General features: G+C 43.7%; 1 protein-coding gene across 13 annotated transcripts in view; it reads left to right on the plus strand.

Annotated features, from left to right (window-relative positions):
* SLC16A7 (solute carrier family 16 member 7) overlaps nucleotides 1-18,409 on the plus strand; it is a 475,851-nt gene that overhangs the window by 376,182 nt on the left and 81,260 nt on the right. For all 13 annotated transcript variants that reach the window (XM_069229066.1, XM_069229064.1, XM_069229065.1 and 10 more), the window contains one exon: nucleotides 15,389-16,198. In XM_069229066.1, coding sequence (XP_069085167.1) covers nucleotides 15,389-16,198 — 810 coding nt within the window. The remainder of the gene's footprint in view (nucleotides 1-15,388; nucleotides 16,199-18,409) is intronic.

An 18,409-nucleotide genomic window follows, 5' to 3' on the forward strand; every position in this document is an offset into this window, starting at 1 on the left:
GGGACCCCTGCACTGCCCATGCCAGTGGCATGGGCATTGCAGGGGCCCCCAGGGGCCCCAGGACACCCCTTACTTCCAGCCTCTTCCTGGCGGTGAAAACCGCCAGAAACAGGCTGGCGGTAAGGGGGTCAGAATCCCCAGGGCAGCGCTGCTTGCAGCGCTGCCCTGGTGGATTCTCCCAGCCGGGCCAAAAACGGCGGAAAACCGCCGGCCCCGGTGGGGCGACCGCGGCTTTACCACCGCGGTCAGAATGGGGTTTGAAGCACCGCCAGCCTGTTGGCGGTGCTTCCGTCATTCTTCGCCCTGGCAGAATGACCCCCTAAATTCCAATAAAACACTTAAAAAACACAATAGCTCAAACTGGGGCTACCACAACGTCATTGTTCCCAAGAGTCTAACACCACTCACGGGGAGGGTGCACCAGTCATGAAGTCACACAGACCCCCAGGTACAATCCCTTTGGTAACAAAGAAAACAAGCTGAACCATTGCTGGATCTAGTGCAACATTGTCTCCTTACTGAAGAACAGGGGAGGTGATGATGTAAGGGATTAGGTGTCGGTTCCTTACTATCTAGCGGTGTCGATCAATTGAGCGGGTCAAGGCATGATGGGGTGATCTCTCGGTCTACGGTCAAACCACAGAGCTACAGGCGCCGCACTCTGGACTCATGATGTTGAAGGACTTCAGTGTGGCTGCAGCGTCATCTGGCCTGCGTTGTCAGTCGGGGTCATTACACTCCAGTGGGGACCACAGCTTCAAGTTGCAGGCAGCAGGTTCTTGAGTCATTTGTGCCTGGTTTTTCTTGGCTTCAAGCCAGCTTTCACTTCTTAGGGCCAAAGAACTGAATTAGCACCACTTGGCAAGGCAGTGTGCTTGGCAGGAGTACCCAGGTGCTGGCAGGCAAAGACTTTGATGTCCCTGAGACTTCTTAACAGGAGACAAGCTCAGTCCAAGCCCTTTGAGAAACATCACAAGCAGGGTTTCAGAATGCAACGTCCAGTCCTTTCCTTCTTAAGGCAGAAGCAGCAGGCCAGCACAGCAAAGCAACAGGTACAGTGGCAGGTCCTCCACAAGCATCACTCTGTTCTCCTTGGCAGAGGTTTCTCTTGATCCAGAAGTAAACTGAAAGTCTGGGGGTTTTGGTCCACTACTTATACTCTTTTCTGCCTTTGAAGTAGGCAATCTTCAAAGGAAAGTCTCTCTTGTTCACACAAACCTGCCTTGCCCAAGCCTGGCTCCAGACACACTCCAGGGGGTCAGAGACTGCATTGTGTGAGGAGAGGTACATCCCTTTCAGGTGTAGGTGTCCGCTCCTCCTTCCCCCTCAAGCCCAGAAAGACCCATCAGGAAATGCAGGGCATCCCTCAGCTCCATTTGTGTCTTTGTCTAGAGAGAATTCGCAACCAGCCTAACTGTCAGTCTGATCCAGACATAGATTCAGTAGCCAAACAGAGGCACAGAGTGGTTAAGCAAAAAAATGCCCACTTTCTAAAATTGGCAGTTTGAAACAGACAATCTAAAAAACAACTTCACTAAAAGATGTATTTTTAATTGTGAGTTCAGAGATCCCAAACTCCACATCCCTATCTGCTCACAATGGGAAATTACACATAAGAGGAATATAAATGTAACCTCAATGTTAACCTATGGGAGAGACAGGCCTTGCAATTGTGAAATACAAATTTGACAGTATTTCACTATTAGAACATGTAAAACACACTAACACATGTCCTACCTTTTAAATAAACTGCACCCTGCCCATTTGGCCTACCATAGAGGTGCCTTACATGCACTAAAAGTGAAGGTTTGGGCTTGGCAAATGGGTGCACTTGCCAGGTCGAAGTGGCAGTGCAAAACTGCACACACAGACACTGCAGTGGCAGGTCTGACACATGTTTACAGGGCTACTCATGTGGGTGGCACACTCAGTGCTGCAGGCCCACTTGTAGCATTTGATTTAGAGGCCCTGGGCACCTCTAGTGAATTTTACTAAGGTCTTAACGAATATGGCAATCATGGAAAAACCAATCACCACTACAATTTAGTGGTAAAGTGCCCAGAGTCCTAACGCCAACAAAACGGGTCAGAAAAAAGGAGGAAAGAGATAATAAGTTTGGGGATGACCCTGTAAAAATGGCCAGGTCCAACAGGGCCACAGAGCCAGGAGCAGTTATGTGCTGTTGGCCATGTTGCTTGACCATGCCCAATAATCCATGGAAATGTATTTCTACTCTCTCTACGTGTGTTAATGAGAGTAGGGAATGTGCCACTGGTCATTCTCCACTGAAAACATAATGATTATCAGCTGATGCAAGAGAAAAAGAGGGTTGCTATGGACCTTGGTCTGTAAAGGATGTGGTAGATTGCTATAATATCAACTCACATTAGATAGAACAGGGGACTATTGGAAACGCACCATAGAGAAAAGGGTAAACAACTGAAATCTCAAGTGACCCAAGACAATTATACGGCAATCTGACCTGTATCTCACTCTCGCTAGCTGTATGAATAGTGCTTTGAATAAGTTCCTGGTGTTATGAGGGACAAGTCTCGATATTGGTTATAGTTGAAGTCAATGTGTACTACCGACTGTTGGGAACAATGAGATCAAAATAGTACCTCATGCCTTAGGCAAGATTCTCCTTGGATGGGAGTACAACAGACACTAGTCCATGGGGGCAATGGACTTATGGGATTGAGGAATCAGAGAGGAGGGTACTCAAGGTAAGCCTGGTATAGTCCCTTTCTTTGTGACCATTGTCTACTTGTGACTCTTGCTTGTTTAGCTGGTTCAATATGTATTCAGAAACTTACTGACATCCAGTGGCTCAGTGTGTAAGAGGGGCTCACTGGCGTTGGCAAACAGTAGCCAGATTCAGTTCTGAATGGAAACTTTGCTGAATGGAGCTCAGGGTTTTCTTGATGGAGTACCCAGATGGACCTATGAATGGCCAACATCTTCTCGTATCAGGCATGTCAGTCCTCCATTCCTGTCCCACTTGCTTTTTCTTCAGCCTTCAGTACCAATGGCCATTACACAGTGCTTAATATCTTATTGATAGGCATAGTCCTCCTTAACTGCTTATTACCAACATTCATGTCAGTTCTCTTCAACCATCATCAAGTTATTCAAATGGGACCCGAGGGATCTGCTGACTGAATGTGTGGGAACCCTTGGAATAACTCAAGGATTTATCCTCTCATCCATGAGATATAAGCTCAATGTTGACCTTTTTGTAATTCCCTTGTTCAACCAAGGTGTCAAGATCCATCATTAAGGCAATAGCACTCAGCTCAATTTATGCACAAACAGCAAACTATTTAAATCTTGCCTTTCACTTGTTTAGTCTTACATATTTGGTAAATACCTTAAACTGAATCCCACCCAGACGAAATTCCTTCTTCTCATCTACAGCTCCAAAAATAGCAAATACAGGATTACCTTTCGGGTATCAGGCTGGAGAGAGACACCCTCCCACCCCACTCTAACACAGTTGTATCGCTTAATGTTGCTTTCAAGACCTACAGCACCAAGAAGAATAAACTATTAGGTATCAAGTAGCATATTTGTGAAAGTAATTCAGTATCTCCTGAAAGCTGAACGTATAACTTCATCCAAATTCTAATCCTCTCCTACTTGATGGTGACAACAGCCTGTTCACTGTCATCTTGGTAATCACCTGAATAAAATGAATATGTGCTGCCACGTGACTCAACTAGCATTAAAGAATCATGACCACACTACTGTGTCCCTGAAGGGACATCACTGGTCACTTCTAGAAATCTGCAGTTTATTGGCTGCCTGGCCTCTCGAGAACCACAGTACTATGCAACATCCTGTGGTTTCAGAACTTAAGAAGACACTGAACGAAGCCTGTTTCCTTTCATACTTTTGGCTCCTGCCTGCTGCTCCTTCTCTTTTTTACCCCAAAATGGCAATCAATAACTCAAGGGTTGCAGCTGTCTTTCAAAAGGATTCTGCGGATAGTCCACTTCAGGTTTTTTATCTGCTTTTGTTTTTCCTTTCAAACATAGCTATTCCTCCATGGTTTCGTTCTCACTTTCCCAATCTAATATGTTTCCTGTCACTGTTTTGATCTCATTTTTCCTTTCCTGTTCTTTTACTGTCAGAACCTCTTTCAGAAGTCCACAGGGCATGCAGGGTCTGCTAACCGAACCACAGTGGTTTAGGCCTTTTACTCCTGATGTGCTGGGGCCCATCCATTATAGGTCGTGAGCTACTGGGCTAAGTACCCCTTTGGCACTTGACTTTCAGACTCCTCATCCACAGCTATAACTAAGACTCCCTCAGGAGGGAAGTGTAGATACAGGCAAGTGAACACAGCTCATAACTCAAAGTGTGAACAATACAAACAATAAATCAGTATCTAGCCAAATACTTGCTTTCAAAGAAGAAAAATGACGTGTTCTATTTTGAACTCTTCAAAGGAATAAAAACATTTAGGGAAAAAAACACAATCCCCTTGAGGTTGGGGCTATAGAAGTTGCCAGGCAAATCCCTGCCCCACCTTCTTCCTCATGGTGTGTTCGGGGTTATTCCCTGTACGCTGGTGGCCACATCCAGGGAATGCTCCAGCAGCTCAAAAGTGTTCAGCATTGCACTGAGTGCCCTCACAGTGAGTACCTGTGAGATCTGATCCTGTTGGAAGTTGTGCTGCTTGCAGGCCACACAGCAACACCCACTGGTGCAGTCCCTCTGTCCTGAGCAGTGCTGCCAATGTCTCAATTTATCAGAGCAGCTCCCAGCTCACAATGGCATGGAAAGACAGCCTCCCCATTTGGAAAGAGGGTTGGGAAGGTATCCTTCCTTTTTTATCAAGAGAAATAAGAGTCTGAGGAGTCCCGCTTGGGTGTAACGTCTTCCACAGCGTCCTCTGCAGTCTTCGGGGTGGAGGAGGGGATCTGGGGCAGCCCTCTCACTGTGTGGACTCAACCTGCTGAATGCAGCCTCAGTCTATTCTCAGGTGACGGCACCAACGTATTGACAACTTTTATACTGGCAGCCCCTCTTGGCATACCGGGTTGCTGAGGTACTCTATAAATCAGAGGCATACTCCTCTGGTGTAAAGCCTTCTACCACAGCATTTGCGTATCAGCGTTCTCAAAGCAGCAACTTCAGTGCTGACACGTTCTGGCATAAGGGGGTGACCACAACACAGCGATACAGCACGGTGCTTAGCACATGACTCAGTCCATGACAGCCCTCTCCTGGCATATGGGGATTACTGAGCCGACACTGAACACGAGCAACGATCCAGATTGGTGCCCTGCCGTTCCCTCACACCTTGCTCAGGGAGTTTTTCAGTAGGGCTCCCCATTAGACCTTTCTCCCTCCAGCACTTCTCTTCATCACAAGGCACACTGGTTTTAGGAAGTAGGCAGGTACTGGTGCTCAAAGCTCCAGAGCAGGTTGTCTTGGTTTTCCTGAGTGAAGGGAGACTAGTCTCTGAGTTAAGGAACAATAGTCTCCCCAGAAGGGAGACCAGCAGGCCTTTGCACCTGGTCATAGGCAGACATCTTGCAGAGCTTCCCTTCATTACACAGCCCATCTGTCTGTTTGGCAGATGACAAAGTTTGGGATCTCAACCTCCCCGTTTTATAGTCCATTTCCAGACTCTTACGGTCTGAGTATTTGAAGTTTTATGTTGAGATCCTGCTTCTTTTGAAGTGTACAATTCTCTTTTCTTCTTTCCCTTTGAAAGGATGTTTATCACAGCAAGCAAGACTTTGAAGCTGATTGATCCACAAAACAATTCATGGAAGTGACCAGAGTTCACATCAGGATATTAGCTATAGTGATAGTGAGAGTTCACACTTCGATGTCAACCATAGTGATATGTGAATCAAAAGATTATTCTAAGGCTCCAGCCTTACTCTTTGATTCCCATGTTAGTTCCATCTCCTTACTGAGTTGTGTCCAGGTCCATTCCATATAATCTATTAATGAATCAAGAGCTACCTTTTTAATTATAAAGGGTAGTCTCTCTCTCTGTCTTTCTCTCTCTCTCCCTCTAGTGTGTCCCCACCCAGTTCACAGGAATGCAGCAATATACAAATTTGTCTGGGGGATTCCTCTACTCCTCATGTCTTCATCAGGCTGGCCTGGGCTTCCCAAACTGGAACTCAAGGTCTTGCGTGTAATGTACCATTGCAGGCACACTTGCACTCATTGTACATTCACAGCACACTTCTGTACAGCACTGTTACCTCCATGCACAGTACCGTTACAGACACACATACGTTCAGCACACACATTCAGTCTGCATGCACCGTTCAGTACTGTAGCCTTTCCGTACTGTACAGACGCACTACACACACACTCACTGCCATGTGTGCGCTGTGTAACACTTGACCCTTAATTTGTGATACTTCTCATAAGCACACGTACACCCTGCTGATGCTTCCATTATCTTCCATCACTTCAAAACCCCTGAACAAGGGAGAGACGTTTTAGAGCAAACTTGACCTGGAAGCAATGATGGGCATGGGCACTCTGTTTAAATGAAAAACACAAGGCTGTAATCTTTAATAACAGAAAGTCTCCCAAAATCATAAAGGAGCAGCGCATACGCTCCTGTGAATTTCACTTATTGGTTTTCGTGATACCCCAAGAGTCTGCAGGATCGTCGCCAATGGATATAAAGTGTGTTTCTGGGGCTGCTTAAGTGCAGCACCGCCACCTAGATTGTCCACCAAAAGTTGCCCTGCGTCTTCTAGTGGGGTTACAGGTTTCCAATGGTATTAAAGCTCACCTTGAGCCCATCTTTTTACACATGCGCTCTACTTTGTGTGACCCTGATTGGTTGGTTCTAAAGCTGCATTAGCAGTGGTATAGAGAGAAAAATAACCCATATCCACATATTGTTCAATCAACTAATACTTTTTTGAAAATGCTCACACGCTTGTAATACATATTAATAGTATGTCATTGAGAGATGGTACAATCAGAGAACATTATTAATGTGGTTTGCAAGGAGTTCTAATGCCATGTATCTATTCTTATAATTGTGATGACACCCTGACAAAGCCAGTAGGCATCACATTTTATTGTTGCAGTCTATGATATTGTGTCTAGGTATATGCTTAGGACTACTGTGATTTATGGTCATGGTTTGCTGGGGTACCAACTGTTCTGTGGGTGACACAAACAGTACTTACAACTCTCTAATTGTGCATATTTGTAAATTACTGTGTAGTGTTTGCTGTGTGTGTGTGTGTGTGTGTAACAATATAAAAAGTTCTGGCTGGGCAAATATTTACAGAGTGTTGTTGCTGCGTACTAGCAAGCAAAGTCTGGGCAGGCCTTGAACTGTTCTGATCTACTACTTGAGAGTCAAGTTCTACAATCAGGTTTTCGGTTCCCAGTAAAGAGAAAGTTTCAAACTTACTAATTGTGAAGGACTCACGTTCTTTGGAACTAATAACCCACCTTCTAACATACACGTATACAGAATCCTTAATCATCCCTCTACATCCCATTGCTATATACACAATCAGGTTTGCTTTCCTTCTAAGGTTAGCATGAGCTGCAATAGAATTTGAAAATTATGTGCGTTTAATTTAGTCTAAAATGCCACTCTCTCCTTATTGTTTTGAGACAGTGGTTACCAACATTGACATGGAGATCTGACTTTAAAGCCGTCATTTTCATCATTTTTTTCAACTATCAATCTCAATGCATCTTTTTGTAACTACAGATACAAAAGATTAAGGGCATTTTTCTTTTAATTGTATTTATCATTTTTGAACATAACAAAGAACAAACACAAAGCAATGCAGTTCAAGCATAGAAACTGTATCACATGTGAACAGCAGACCATCATTACACATTTATAAATAGTGTTTCTATCGACACTCAAAGGGTGGTCAGGCGAACAGCCAGTAAAATGTCAATTAGAGACGAGGCAGAAATAATGACATGGAAAGAGTGGGTTCGGCATGAGCTTGCATCGTTAGAGGTCTGGGAGGGTGGCGGGGAAGTGGCAAGGGTGTTCAAATAGTCCCTCAGTGTTTGCAAAATATCTTTAGGTCTAGACCACACTGGCTGCAGTAAGGCGTAAAGTTTGCTATTGGGGTCATAATATGTAAGGCTTGTCAGCCAGTAAGTAATGTTTGGCGCATATTTGGAGCCCCATAGAAGTTCTATCACCCACTTAGCCAGCAAGAGTGAAATCGTAGTAAGGCACCTAATGGAACTTTGGCAAATCTCCAGTGTAGCTAAGAAGGGCCATAAGTAGATCAGGACGGAGTGGCCAACCCATAATGACCAATAATCGATCATACACCTCACACCAAAAGCGACTAACGTTTGGACAAGTCCAAGTCATGTGTGAAAAGTCCGCAATCAGTGCATGGCATTTGGGGCAGGTAGGAGAACAGCCCAAATCGATACTGGCTGTATCACTGGGGGACGATATAGGCCCTCCTTAGGAATTTGAAGTGGACTAGCTTTTGGCGCTGGTTAAGTCAGACAAACTGGCTCTGCCCACAGAATGCCTCCCAGACTTTTTGGGGGAGTGGACGCCTCCGATCTCTCTCCCAGGACTCCCTGAGCTGAGCATCTGGAACAGGAATAGCCTTAATACTCACTTGATAGAGTTTAGATACCAATCAAGCCCCTGAGTCTGCCATATCGACCAGGGTAAGTGGTGAAAATTCAGCCAGAGCAAACGGAAAAGTGGGGTAGCATGCACGCAAATCGCATTGTACACGATAGAGTACGAAGTGCCGCAAATGTGTGGCATCTGTGAAACAAGCATCTATAGCACAAGAAAATATATGATCGTCTGAAAAGACATCCCGGATGGTATGAAGTTGAAAAGTATATAATGTTCACTGAACCAGCACATCCTGTGTAATGGGTATAGAAGGATTTTTAATCAATTTCAGTGCTGGAGAATACAGCATGTCGCAGTGAGGTAGGCGAACAAGTTTACACCAAGCCCAACTAGTTGTTGAAAGAGTTTGAATATCTTTGCAATACATTGGGATGCCCTCAGGCAGGAGGGTGCTCAGCGTAACTGGAACCGACAGGTCCCGCTCTGGGATGGAGTATGGAAGGTGAGCATCAGTTTGATACCAGTGATATGAATACTGACATTGTGCCACAAGGTAGTAAAGCTGGAAGTGGGGGACCCCAAAACCACACCTCTCATAGGGGAGAGTGAGGACCTCCCATCGAATGCATGGATGTCTATCTGCCCGTACCAGCTGAATGATCAAGCCTTGTATGTCACAAAAAAGGAATTAGTAAGCAGGACCTGAATGCTAAAAAAGAGATACAAGAATTGTGGGAAAACCACCATTTTAATGAGCGATATCTGGCACACCATAGAGAGCGGCAGCTTCACTCATCTGTCCACCTGGTCAGTGAGTCTCTCCACCACAGGACCATAATTGAAAGGTATCACCTGTTCCATGTCTCTATAAATATAAATACCTAGGAGTCCGAGCACCAGCGCAGAGGGGACTCCGTCGGCAGGTGATGGGTAATGTCCATCAGCGGAAAAAGCTCCTGATTTGTTCCAATTGATATGCAGCCCGGAGAATTCTCCAAAGTGAGTTACTTCATCCAATGAAAAGTAATATATCCTCTGCATATAGCAATACCAGGAGTGGCCCACTGGTTATCCAACAGCCCGCTACCATCACATATCTACCGTTGCCATCCGATCAGGTTGACAGTGGCCTAAGTGGTGCTGTTTTATGAACCAGAATACACACCCCAAGAGTAGGTGCTATAGCTAGTAAAGTAGTGGTGGGGGGCCCATGTGGACACAAAGGAGAGCACAGCGCCAGTGGGGAGGTGGATCTCTTGTACCAAAGCAATCTGCACCACATGCTTGTGGAGGTGTTGCAGCACCAATTTGCCTTTATGGGGGTTGTTGAGGCTACATATGTTCCAGGACATGAGTGTTAGGTCTTTTTTGCTGTAGAGGCATTAGCCTCCACATTTAGAAAATGTGTGGTTATATATAGGAAAGGTAAGTATGAGAAAAAACTGCATTGCATAACATAACAACATTTCAACGCACAGCCCATAGGGGTAGAACAACCCTTCCACCTCCCTCACCCGGCCAAAAAATGCCAAATAATACTGAACAGAGACCATTAGAACACATATCTTTGTATAAACTAAGGGAGAATGACAACGCAACTGCAGATAACTCCTGGGCCACTAGCAGGATGTCAGTATGGATAGGAGAGGGCAGTTTATCTAAGAAACCTGTAATAAAGGCAACAGAACAGCGAAACAGTGATCATTACGTATAATCAATGAAGATACATTGTTTGGTTAAACATGGTGGGATCCATAAATTGATCTGCCCAATCTAGCCCGGAGAGGGAACAGTTCCATGCTAGAAGTGGGCCGAGCATCTGGATCATCGTCCCCTTGAGAGAAACCACGGGGTGATCCACCACGCCCAGAGTGTTGTTTGCATAATACCATGGTGTGATTAGGGTTGCAGTGCACCCTCTCCACCATAAATGTTGAGGTGAAGCCTTGACCTCCCAACATCTCCACCAGCAAGTTCTCAACGAACAGGTCAAGACGGCCTCTGTTAGTGGTTTGTGAGATTATGGCTACGCTTAGGTTGTTCCAGCACCCTGAGCCTCTAAGTCTTTGTTTTTTATAGCCACTCTTTTCAACCTCGCTTCAACTTTCCCAAGGCACTTTCTCAATGTTGTTGTATCATCTTCAATGGCAGAGATGCAGCCCTCCACGCCCTCCAGGCACGACTGCTATTTATCCAACCTGCTTTCCATGTTGTCTAGCCTGGAGGTTAACAAATTTGGTATCAATGGCACGGAATCCGGACCACAAATCTGTCAGTATGTCCTCCGCCCGAATGGCTGGTCCTATGCTGGACTCTTCTGGGTGCCGTCCATGTCCGTTGCTGGAGAGACAGCCATGTCAGCCTGCTGTTGCTTCTTAAAAGGAAGTTTCCACTGTTTAGTGATCACCCAGCCATGGCCGCCTGGGGCCAGGCCCCTATCCTCCTTAGACAGCCCACAGGATACTAGTGAGCTTCATATCACACTGTCCAGAGGCCAGGCAATGCGGCATTTTGCTGGGCAGCTGGTCCCAACAGGTCCGCCAGGCGGATGCCCCATGACCACCCACTCAAAGAGAAGGCAACGTGGCAGTACAGTGCAGCCAGAACACCCAGCAAAAGCAGGCCAGGCACATGGAACCACCGCCCAGTCCAGCAATGATTGGCACTCCACCAGACGTTGGGATCTAGTGCTGAGCAAGGATTATGGGGCGGTTCACCAGCTGATTAGAGCGCTGCCCCCCCGGCGGCCAGGCAGTGCATCAGGGGCCACCAGCAGCCACCCTCGCCACCACCAGCCCCTGGGAAGACAAGCCAGGCCCTAGCCCCACCGCAGCAGGACGCAACACAGGCCGTCCGCCCCCCCATGGGTGCCATTATGGGGCAGGAAGGGCTGCGCCACCCAGCGTCCACCGAAGCACGGTCCAGGGAGAGCTGACAATGCTTTCCTGCTATCATTCTCGTCCAGGCTAGGGGAAGGAACCAACAGTCGACTGCCCCAGATGGCCTGCGCCACTGGTCGGCCCTGTGCCTCAGGCTCACCCGAGACCACTATCGCCTCTGAGGCATGGAGGCTGGGTCAGGTGAGCACAGGCCGTATTGTCAGCAACGCCCCTGCACTGCAATATTTCAGCCACGTCCCCGTGATCCTCTCCCAACCCTCACTGCTCCGCCGCCCCTGTCAGCTTTCCTATGTGTTCTGGCTGCCCGCTCTCATCGGGTATATGGGAGCCGCCGCAGGATCTTCACAGTGCCGCAGCCATTGCGGTCAGCGGCTCAGCCACACCCCCCAGAGTAAGGGCATTTTAAATAGTGCAATCACAATAGGTCCAATAAAAATCCAAGCCTTCAGCCTTCACCCTCAGACTGTCCTAACATAAAATGATACAGTTGTTCAGCTGGGAGTACATACATTCCAAATCTACTGCGATGCTTTCTATGCCATACATGGATTTATTGAAACAAGCTCATCACTTGTTTTGTTCACTCCTAGTGCATTACTCCAATTCGATTTCTCTAGTCCACAAATTCTAACTGTGGAAGATAAAATTATGCTTTTGCTTTAAACTGTAAACTCACGCTTGTTATTACTTGCTTTTGCCATTATCCCCAATTGTATCAAACAGTCAAACAATGTGAAGGTCAGAGTAGACTTGTCTAAAACAAAGAACTGTTTGTAAGGTTTATTTATTTTCTTAACTTCTTCGGTGAGCCCCCAATGATAGAAGGTTTAAAAGCATGTGCCTTGAATGTCCAATATTGGTGGCTTCATTTAGGTACAATATGAAACTTAAAAAATAACAAGACAAAGTTTGTGCTGTAGCTGCATAATTATATTTAATGTACTTATTGCTGTAAAGCTTGTCTACAGTTAGGAAAACAAACTTTGAACTGTTAATAACATGATGAAAACAGTTTATCTGTTTATCCTTTTGATCTCTTTGCAGAGGGTGTGCACATTCTTTTCTCTCTCTGTACATATGTGAACGTAGGTAGTAAAACCTGTGCAGTTATGCCACCACATACAGTGCAATACCTGTCAGCCACCACAATTCAAGAATATAACAAATTCTGTGCACAGGGTATGTATGGTTTTTTTCTAAGACAAGACAGGAATTGAAGTCCCTAATCCGAAGGCATGATACAGTATTTCTGCCCCTATGGGGAGGCCTAATGGAGGGTATACCCTGCCAGCTGTTAGCCAGCCCACATGCAACTACACCCAAATAAATAGTAAATTCCTTTCACTTGCCATGGAAATTAGCTCAGGCTCTGGGTCAGCCGGCACCCATGAAACCCTACCAACTCTGGGCATTTCGTAAGCCTAAAGACTGATGGGTATCCAGTGTGCAATGGCTTATTTATATCCCAGTCAGTTTTCCTACCTAGGGAGATGGCTACAACATTTTAGCTTGCGGTCGACCCACACCCAGGGAACACTACCAACCCTGGAACCTTCTGATGAATGTCACATGAATGGAGCAACACTGCATTAATGTAAAGACCCTACATGGCCTTCACATCATCCAAGTTGAGACTAGTTCCTGCTGTAGCCGATAGGCACACCTACGTGCTGTACTTTTTTTTATCAAGATAATCTTAGGAATGCTGGGTGTCTGGACTTTTGTCAATCACCTCAAATTCGGAATCTTCTCTAACAGAAAGTTGAGAAATCTGAGATTCAAGGCAAAGTTTTATGTTTGCATGACTTTCTAGGTAAGAAAAAGTACTTGAATCCACACATGCCACACAAGCCTGGATTGCCCTCTCATTTTTTTTAAAGAAATGTCTGAGGTTTGTAGGTTTCTATGGGTGCTGTCCGATCCTGGGCCTAGATACCACAGCTACCTACATCTCCAGGAAGAATATAATTCAGTAGAAAAATACAGATTCCTCTAATTTGCATTTTTGATCTTTCCTGTCATGGGTGGTAGGTGAATCCACAGAAGGGGGTACTTTTTATCAAGAGACGTATGAGAAACACAGATTAGTAGAACAATTATTATTATCTTTTGAACTTCTCTCTTTAGTAAGTTTAGCTTGCAGATGTAAGTCAGGGCGCGGGAAAACACAGAGTTTGCATTCCCCTGAATTAATTTGGTATTACTCATAACATCTTGTCAGAGTTATACAAATAACCACTATTCCTAAACGTGTTAGGCACATTTAAAAATGCATAGTTTCCTTCATACTCAATTTTTATTCATATGATTTTACCTTATGAATTAATGTATGGTAAGTACACAATGAAAATCATTATATACAGAAATTAGTTTGATGGCCTGAGTATTGGATATTTTTGCACAACCAAGAAACGCAATTTTTCCCAACATCTAAAAACATTCTCACCTATTTATGTTTTTCCTTCTTTCTTTCTCACATTGTTTTTTGGGTTCAACAGTATTTTCTTGGGGAAAACCATGAGCGATCTACAACAGTGATCCCTGAATTTAGAATTTTGTAAAAATATCAGAAATGTACATCTTTCTGGGTTCACCCATAGGTTTTACACATCTTTTGCCTCGAGCTGCAAGTAGGTAGAAAAATATACACTTTCTTATGCATCACATTTTTTCCATTAGAAAAAAAACTAAATTTTGGTATGTTTTTGCAAATATAGTATACTTTCAGAATCCAAACAGCTGTCAGAAAAGGACGCAAATTTGTCCTGGATATCGTTTGTGGAAAACAGTATGTTGGATTAAGCACAAACTGCTTCAAGTATGAAAAAAAGTGCTCAGCACTGTGGAAAAAACCCTTGCACTTTAAAGCTGATTTTGCCCATATTTTTCCCCACAAAATATTTTACAACAAAAACAAAATTATCATTTTGTCCCATAATTGTGATTTAAAATTGGAGGGAAAAAGTAATGTGAAGCCCTTGACAAACCCATCACTTCTTTGGAAATCTGAAAATTGGAATGGCAAAAATCGCCAATACACACTCGAAAGTGCAGCTTGATGAAACTCGGCTACTTGAGATCTGCAGTGTCATTTTTTTAATGTATCATTTTTTGATTATTTTATATTAAATAATACAATTTAATTTGTTGTAAAATCTTTCTGTAATGAGGATGGCTTGGTCACACACGTGATTGTTGGTTGATGATTATCTCCGATAAAAGTGGAAGTTACTAAAAACGTAGGAGCAATACTGCTTGTTTTTTTTTTTTTGTAATATCATGTAGGGTTTTTCCCTTCTATTGTTCTGTGCATGTGATGAAGCAATCCATGTTGCTTTTGGAAGAAGTTCAGACAGTAGCATCCACAGGATCCGCTGGACATATAAATCACTATGGCATATAAATCACTATGGCATATAAATCACTATGGCATAGCTTCTCTCAGTGAGACAGAATGCATTTTGCTAACTATTTTTGTCTCTGTGGATCATGCATAATATGAAATTCCAAATGCACTGTCTACTAATCTTCATTTGATTGAGTCACTAACCCAAGCACATAAAGTCACACATACTTCAAACTAATGAGTGTACAAAATTGAACAAATCAGCTGCTATTAGACCCTTTAAACCATCCCAATGTGTGAAAGTAAGACAATTCATTCAGTTGCCTCCACATGAGAATGACGGAGGCTTTCGTTAAATATAACATTTACTCAATAACAAAATACCACATATGCTGTTACATTTTGTAGCTGGACATGTCAAATTTTTGGTAACAGAGCCTTAGTAATAGCTCAATTGAGTGTATTCTAGTTTTTTGTATATATTATGATATGTGTGCAAAATATCGAATGCATTGTTTGCCGTTGTATTTAACATATATTTTTCTCATTTCTGTGTTTTAGGATTTGGTTTAGCTTTTAACTTGCAACCCGCTTTAACAATTATTGGAAAGTATTTCTTCAAGAAGCGACCAATTGCCAATGGAATGGCCATGGCAGGAAGCCCTGTATTTCTGAGCACGTTGGCACCCCTGAATCAGTTCCTCTTTAATATGTTTGGCTGGAGAGGTAGCTTTCTCATCCTAGGTGGACTCCTTTTGAACTGCTGTGTAGCTGGGTCCTTGATGAGGCCCGTTCGACCTAAACAAGCTCCTACAAAAAAAGATGTTGAGAAAGCTCCTGTCGAATCCATGGCCAGTAATGACAAAAAGTTGACAGTCCTTCAAACGATCAATTCGTACTTAGACTTGTCTCTCTTCAAGCACAGAGGATTTCTAATCTATTTATCTGGAAATTGCATTATGTTCTTGGGTTTCTTTGCCCCAATAGTATTCTTAGCTCCATATGCCAAACACATGGGTATTGATGAATATTCAGCAGCATTCCTGCTTTCCATTCTAGCGTTTGTGGACATGTTTGCAAGGCCTTCTATGGGGCTTTTAGCAAACTCCAAACTTATCCGCCCAAAGATCCAGTACTTCTTCAGCTTTGCCGTTCTGTACAATGGCATTTGCCATGTAATGTGTCCATTTGCCAGTGACTACACCGGTCTTGTGGTATATTCAGTCTTCTTTGGCTTTGCCTTTGGAATGGTCAGCAGTGTCCTCTTTGAGACATTAATGGACCTAGTGGGAGCTGCACGTTTCTCCAGTGCGGTAGGCCTTGTCACAATTGTGGAGTGCTGTCCTGTTCTGCTTGGCCCTCCTCTTGGCGGTAAGATTTACCAGTTCATTATCTTTGCCTATATGTGTTCTATGTCCCATTTCATGCTGCCTTGTCTAATACATAAAATAAAACAGAAACGCCACAGTATTTATTTTACTGATAACCTACAGATTTGTGGAGTCATCAGTGTGCTAGTAATGAGTTCATTTTGTGTGCCGGTATTTGAATAAGCATTACCCTTTTCTCGTTTTGTTATTGCATGTGAACTAGAATTTTGTTGGTCAACCTATTCAATTTAATGGCCTTTAATATTTTCAATTTAGGTTTGAGTCTGCCCTCGAGTCCCACTTGGGAAATAACACTGGCCGGTAGTACAAGCACATTGTGCTCCCTCAGTGTGCGAAAGCTAAAGCCCTCTTCCTCAGCTACAATAGCCACTATTTCCAATATATGAAATTAATTGTGCAATTTTATCTAGTTCTGTGAAGTTGCATTGTTGCTATTTATTATTAAACAAAACACATTATTAGCATGTTTTGACAGATGCTTGAGTGGCACCCCATTCACCTATTGTAGTTATTCGCACGCCAGTAGCAAAAACAGGCGCTGCTTTGAGCACTGGTATAAAAAAATATTCTCCATAATTTTTACGTCCACAAATATACAAACCGTCCAGGATGCTGAAAAACGGAAACTCAACCTTTAAGTACCTCGATGGATTTTGTCAAGAGTGATTGCAATTTGGCATTTAAATATATTATTTCGTGATTTCATTAACGTTTTATTCTCCCAAAAACTATTTAACAATTGAAATCATTCAACCTATTCTACACTTTGTCTTTTCGTTGCCAGGTTACTAGTATATGCTTATTTAACACGCTGCTAATTGAAAGCATCCCTCCTTACAATAGCCATTGTGTTTACAATCAGTTATGTTTACCATAGCACTCAGCGTTTTGACTGTCTTACAGCTACATTTCTTATTGCTGGCTACTGAGTTCTTTTTGCCCGAACATCTTCAAGCTGCATACCCTCTATTCTGAGCTCGGCACAACAAAATGACTTGTGTGTTATAGCATACGTGATTTACTGCAGCTGTAGACTTGTACACCCTTTTTCATTTTTCATTTATGTCCTGCCGTGTGTCTACAAGGCAGAATTGGGAACATTGTTTGGGTAGGAAGATAGTGAGAAAGTGGGGCATGGGAACTGGAACCCAGAACATGAAGCATTACAAGTATAGACAATTTGAAAACAATAAAGTAGTTTGGCCCAGATTACAGGTTGTGCGGAATTGGGTGGAATGTTTCCCACACCTGGTAAAAGATTACCCCGGGTGAGGTCTTTACCATGTGTGCTAAAAATTATTATTCTGACTGTTTAACTTGGAAATGAGGCATACCCTGCTGAAGCAATATTTAACACACCAAACTCTGCATGCTTTGTCTTCTTCTTGGGTCTTTTTACCTGATACTTTTCAGCAAGTTTGACATGCTAGAATCTATTACTGTCATGGGTGGGCCAGAAAATCCCAGCCCCTCCAGAGAACCCTGCGTGCTCAGGAGTCGAAACTGTTATGTGCAATTTATTGGAATTAGTAGTTACTGGGAGCAACAGATTCTACAGTCCTAGTTACATTTTGGTAAGACAAACTTTAAAAGGGGACAAAGAGTCCTTTGTTGCTTCCAGGCACCCACCTCGGGAGGATGATAGGTGGATTACGAAAATATAACGTTGTATAAGATGCACTACATACAGGATAAATTACAGTGCTTCAGACCAGGGTACAAGGAACCGGAAGCCTGTTGTGTAATCACAAACCCCAAATGTGGCTCCCGGTTTGGAAGACGAGAAGCCATGAATAAGAAGGCCCAAAACTCAGATTTTAGTGCCCTAAACAAATATTCCCCATAACTGGGGAAAACCTGTAACAGGTAATGATAATCACAACAGAAAAAATGCCAGCCTCTGCCGAATCAGATTATATTGAGTAAGGTAAATATCGCACCCTATTCCAGGGCACTTGTAATATGGGCCTATCAGGAGTGGGGGATTGTGAAGCTGTAATAATTATCACACAACTTGGTATTCCATTCCCTGTGCAAACTGCTGTTTGCACAAACAGCACAATTTAAAACTGACCTTATAATCAGGCAACTGACCTTATAATTAGGGATATAGTGGGGAAAACTATTTGAGTACACCAATTCCATTTCAGGAGGCGGTTCATAAGATATTAGTATTTAAACTTACGTAAGT

This window comes from Pleurodeles waltl, chromosome 4_1 (assembly GCF_031143425.1).
Source record: "Pleurodeles waltl isolate 20211129_DDA chromosome 4_1, aPleWal1.hap1.20221129, whole genome shotgun sequence".
In the NCBI taxonomy this organism is placed as follows: Eukaryota; Metazoa; Chordata; class Amphibia; order Caudata; family Salamandridae; genus Pleurodeles; species Pleurodeles waltl.